Consider the following 4,516-nt stretch of genomic DNA (forward strand, 5'->3'; position numbering starts at 1 on the left):
TCGATCTCCTGACCTCGTGATCCGCCCGTCTCGGCCTCCCAAAGTGCTGGGATTACAGGCTTGAGCCACCGCGCCCGGCCTGGAGACTGCTTTTGCACCAACTATATAGGAAGGTCCTTGGCCTCTAAGCTTGCCTTTAGAGGTTGGAATTCATGGGAAACAAATTCAGCTGTCAAACACCTGTTCCTAATTTTGTGCAAAGCAGTACAACATAGCACAACTCCATTTGTTATTTTTCGTTTTGCTTTGTAGAGAAGGGGTCTTGCTATGTTGCCCAGTCTAGTCTCAAACTCCTGGCCTCAAGCTGTCCTTCCTCCTCAGCCTCCCAAAGTGTTGGGATTACAGGTGTGAGCCACCATGCATGGCCCCACCTCCATTTATTAGGCTATCTCATGTAAACTTTAAAAAAAAAAATCCCAGGCCCCAATGTAGATCATGAACCTACCTTAAGACTCAATATGGTAAAAACAAATTTTTAAATGTTTCTGTCTTTCTAAAAGTGTAGTGGTTTGGGCTAAAGACTAACCAACATTACAGATCCAATCTGTTGTCAAAGAATACAATTTCTGACCGGGTAACAAAATAAATCTGATCATCTGACACATGGCCAGGATTCTCAGAAAATAATTAAAGGCATTCTTTTGGATTCTGTCCTTTAATAACTTTCAGAGGCTTCTAGTTCAGTAAAGACACTGATCAAACTTGGTAAAAATGGGCTCGTTTGCAGACTTTCAGTGATGTTCTTCAATCAATTCAACAAGCCAAACGAGTGCTGGTCACTGACAGCTCTCATTACTCACTGGTTCTGGGCCAGTTTTCCATAGCCGCCTCTTCCAGCGTCATAGTCCTGCCGATACTCATCCCGAACCTTTAATGGAAAGAATCCAGAGTTACAGTATGGAAAAGAATGGTGTAACAAATATGCCTCCCACAAATACGTTAGACAAACAGTGAAACCTGTTCAGATGCCATACATATGCACTTCAACTCATTTCAGTGCATTCTGCTTTCATTCTAGATGTTCCTACAGGTGGAATCTAGCCCCCAGCAGAAGTTCAAGAATGGTTGCTTATTAGAAACGTACAGGACATACTATTTCAGGGTTTAAATTCACCCAAACCGTTGGGTGGTTTTCAGATCCACTTCAAGCCAAGGTTATAGACACAAAGTTATTTACAAGAGAGTAAATAATTGTGACTGGAATCCCAGGCAACAGGCTGAGCCCAGAGACCCTTCTCGCATACCTGGCCCCCAGATCGCCCACGGCCGTACTGCCTGCCCTCCTTAAAGCCTGCATCCCAGTCTGTGCGAATGATTCGGTCATCCAGCCGTGTTCCATTGATGTACCGCATGGCATTTTCGGCATCTGCGCGCGAGTAATATCTTAAGTATTAAGGAACACTAGCATTTTTCCAGACATTTCTACAAATAGGGGAATGACATGTAAATGAAGCTGAGTTGTTAACAAGTACAAGAGCTAATCTAATCAGATGTAGTTCAGAGACAGCAGTTCAGCTTGCACAGGCCTGTTTGCCATGGTTTGGAAGCACAGAGTCAAACATGACACGTCTCCATGGCTGCACTGATCATATTTGTTGGACATTCCTGTTGATAATTTTTGGTTCCATCATCTCCGTACTTTGATTTGCAAAATATAAAATAATTCAGTGCAGGTTTGGACCACTGTACACTTCTTATCCAAGAAACAAGTGCTATATATTCAAGTTAGGTGCCATATATTCCAGGGCACCTTAATAAAGAGAAGGTCACAGTGCATGTGGAATTGCGCTGCATTTCACTAAAGGAAAGACTCAAGGTTATCACCAAGGTAGCAGTTCCCAAACCTACTTAATCAGAGAGAGCTCCCTTTAATTAAAGGGGAAGACATTTAATCCCAGACAAATAAAAATAAGACAGTAGCATTCTGAATAAACCATCTGGAGGAACTAGTGTCTTTGATGTTAGCAGGCCAAAATAAAATCTCTTTTCATTCTAGCATTTGGGAAACCCACGTATCCCCAAGGCAAGCCAGAAATCTGGGAGAGATGCCCTGCCTGGGTCCAGTGAGTCAGCATTCTTCTCCTTAATTATGAGCAGAAATCCAGGGATCACCAGACACTTAAGGAAAAATTTCATCTGAAACAAATGTAATTCAGGGCACAGGAAAAACCTCAAAAGATACATTAGATTGGGTCTGCAAAATTTCTCAGAATACTAAGTTGAATGACCAAAACATAACAGTAAAAATAACATAGGATAAATCCAGGAGGTAAAATGCTTAGAAGAGTCTAAGTGGCCGGGCGCAGTGGCTCAAGCCTGTAATCTCAGCACTTTGGGAGGCCGAGACGGGCGGATCACGAGGTCAGGAGATCGAGACCATCCTGGCTAACACGGTGAAACCCCGTCTCTACTAAAAAATACAAAAACCGAGCCGGGCGAGGTGGCAGGCGCCTGTAGTCCCAGCTACTCGGGAGGCTGAGGCAGGAGAATGGCGTAAACCCAGGAGGCGGAGCTTGCAGTGAGCTGAGATCCGGCCACTGCACTCCAGCCCGGGCGACAGAGCGAGACTCCGTCTCAAAAAAAAAAGAAAATGATCACAAGTAAATACAGCTTTGGTTTGTACCTATATAATCAGCTTATATACATCTATGTAATGAAATACGATATAGCTATTAAAATATTTTTTTCTTTAAAGATGGGGTCTTGCCCCATCACCCCTGCAGGAGCACAGTCACAGTCACAACTCAGTGTAGCCTTGGACCACTGGGCTCAACTGATCCTCCGGCCTCAGCCTCCTAAGTAGCTGGCACTACAAATACAAGCCACCATGCCCGGCTATGCGGCTATTTTAAAAACAGACCTACGTGTGCTGAAATGGAACAATAAATAAATAAATAAATGACTTTAAAAACAGCACATGAAGTACACTACTGCACACCCACAGGTTACTTCTTGAAAGATGCCCAAGAAACTGGTAACTGACGGCCTCTGGCAAAGGGAGTTAGGGGTTTAGAACAGTACAAGGTTTTTATATTTTCACTGTGCTCTTTGGGATTTTTTTTTTTTTTTTACATGAAGGGCAAACATTCTTGAAAAACTTTTTCTTAAAGAACCATAAAGCATGGATTTCAGGAGAGAATGTAAATGGTGTCAGCTTTACAGTACAAGAGCAGTGACACTGGAGATGAAGGAAAACGCAGGGGCAAGTTGCAGGGAGGCTTATGAGCTACTACTCAGCTCTACCCCAGTTCAGCAGCCACATTCCAGCCACAGGAAGGATACTCCACAAAACAGAATCCACATGCTGTTTTCTTCATTTTATCCAGACCCATGATGATTTTCTTTATGTCACCACTTTTGCTGAAGAGTTCATAGATTTGTTCTTCGGTTGTGTAAAAAGAAAGATTTCCAACATATAACGTACAGCTTTTCTTCAGTAATTTTTCTTGTTCTTCATTGTCACCCTAGAATTTCAAATAGAGACAAAAGTTAAGCAACTTCAGAGCCCTGCTTAAATAGTATTTGTAAGTATGGTAGAAACATTCATTAATTCTGATTTGGAAATCAAATTCTCTCATCCCAGCCTACCACAAATCCCTTGCTCAAAAAAGGGGAGATGTTCACATTCTGTGAAGCACTTATGCAAAGTCCAGACTCTTAGTAGAGACAAGGCTCAAAAGTTATACCGCATACAGCAAAGTCACCTCTACACCAGACCGCCACACAAGCAGCTTGCCTTTTCCCTGCACACGCCCGCCATATTCTCAGCAGTGCATCCTTTAAACCAAGGTTAAACTCTGGACCTTGACCCGATGTATGACAAAGGGCCCTTTCATCCTCCGTAGTGAGAAATAAGTGGATTTTCAGAGAGAGAGTCCCCTTTTAATAACCCCATAGAGATTGTTCAAAGCAACAACTCTGATGCTTTACATGCTCATATATTTTTTCTGAATTTAGGAAAAAAATGTAGTGATCACTAAAAACAAAACAGAGCTGACTTTCCTAATGGGCTTCCACACTGGGATGACAGGATGAAGCCAGAGGTAAGAATATAACTGGGCTTCATCCAGCACACCTGACAAATCCCTGGATCCAAAATGGCTCATCAGGGTCGCGCACAACGGCTCATGTCTGTAATCCCAGCACTTTGGGAGTGTTGGGGCCCGTGCCGGGGGTGGTGGAGAATGAACAGACACACAAGACAAAGACAAACAGAGAACATGGCGGCCGCACCTAAAGCCTCCGCCTCACTTTATTTATACCCCACAAACCCCACGTCAGCAGAAATAACACAATGAAAAACAAACTTTCTGCACCCAGATGTGACCTTCGGCTTAGCTCCTTGTCTCTAAACTTTTTCTATTTTGTCCACCTTCTCGGCGCCTACTAAAGTTCATTAAAGTTCAACTAGAGATAGTATCCTTGACTACTGGAGTTCATCAAAAGTGCAACTAGCTAGAGATACTGTCCTTGAGCCTTATTTATTCTTAGCATATTATTTTCAATGGCCCCTGCA

At 43.1% G+C, this 4,516-nt stretch overlaps 1 protein-coding gene across 4 annotated transcripts in view; it reads right to left on the reverse strand.

Moving 5' to 3' along the window:
• Positions 1 to 639: 639 nt before the first annotated feature.
• Positions 640 to 4,516, reverse strand: part of NCBP2 (nuclear cap binding protein subunit 2, 20kDa) — an 18,683-nt gene continuing 14,806 nt past the window's right edge. For 2 of the 4 annotated variants that reach the window (XM_011961185.1, XM_011961184.1), the window contains exons 2-4: positions 3,283 to 3,464; positions 1,245 to 1,383; positions 640 to 868 (exon numbers count right to left, since the gene is read on the reverse strand). In XM_011961185.1, the coding sequence (XP_011816575.1) occupies positions 797 to 868; positions 1,245 to 1,383; positions 3,283 to 3,464 (393 nt within the window). In that variant the 3' untranslated portion in view covers positions 640 to 796. Of the gene's footprint in view, positions 869 to 1,106; positions 1,384 to 3,282; positions 3,465 to 4,516 lie in introns of those variants that run through there. The other 2 variants (XM_011961186.1, XM_011961183.1) reach the window with 2 other exon arrangements.

This window comes from Colobus angolensis, unplaced genomic scaffold (genome assembly GCF_000951035.1).
Source record: "Colobus angolensis palliatus isolate OR3802 unplaced genomic scaffold, Cang.pa_1.0 Scaffold54, whole genome shotgun sequence".
Classification (NCBI taxonomy): Eukaryota; Metazoa; Chordata; class Mammalia; order Primates; family Cercopithecidae; genus Colobus; species Colobus angolensis.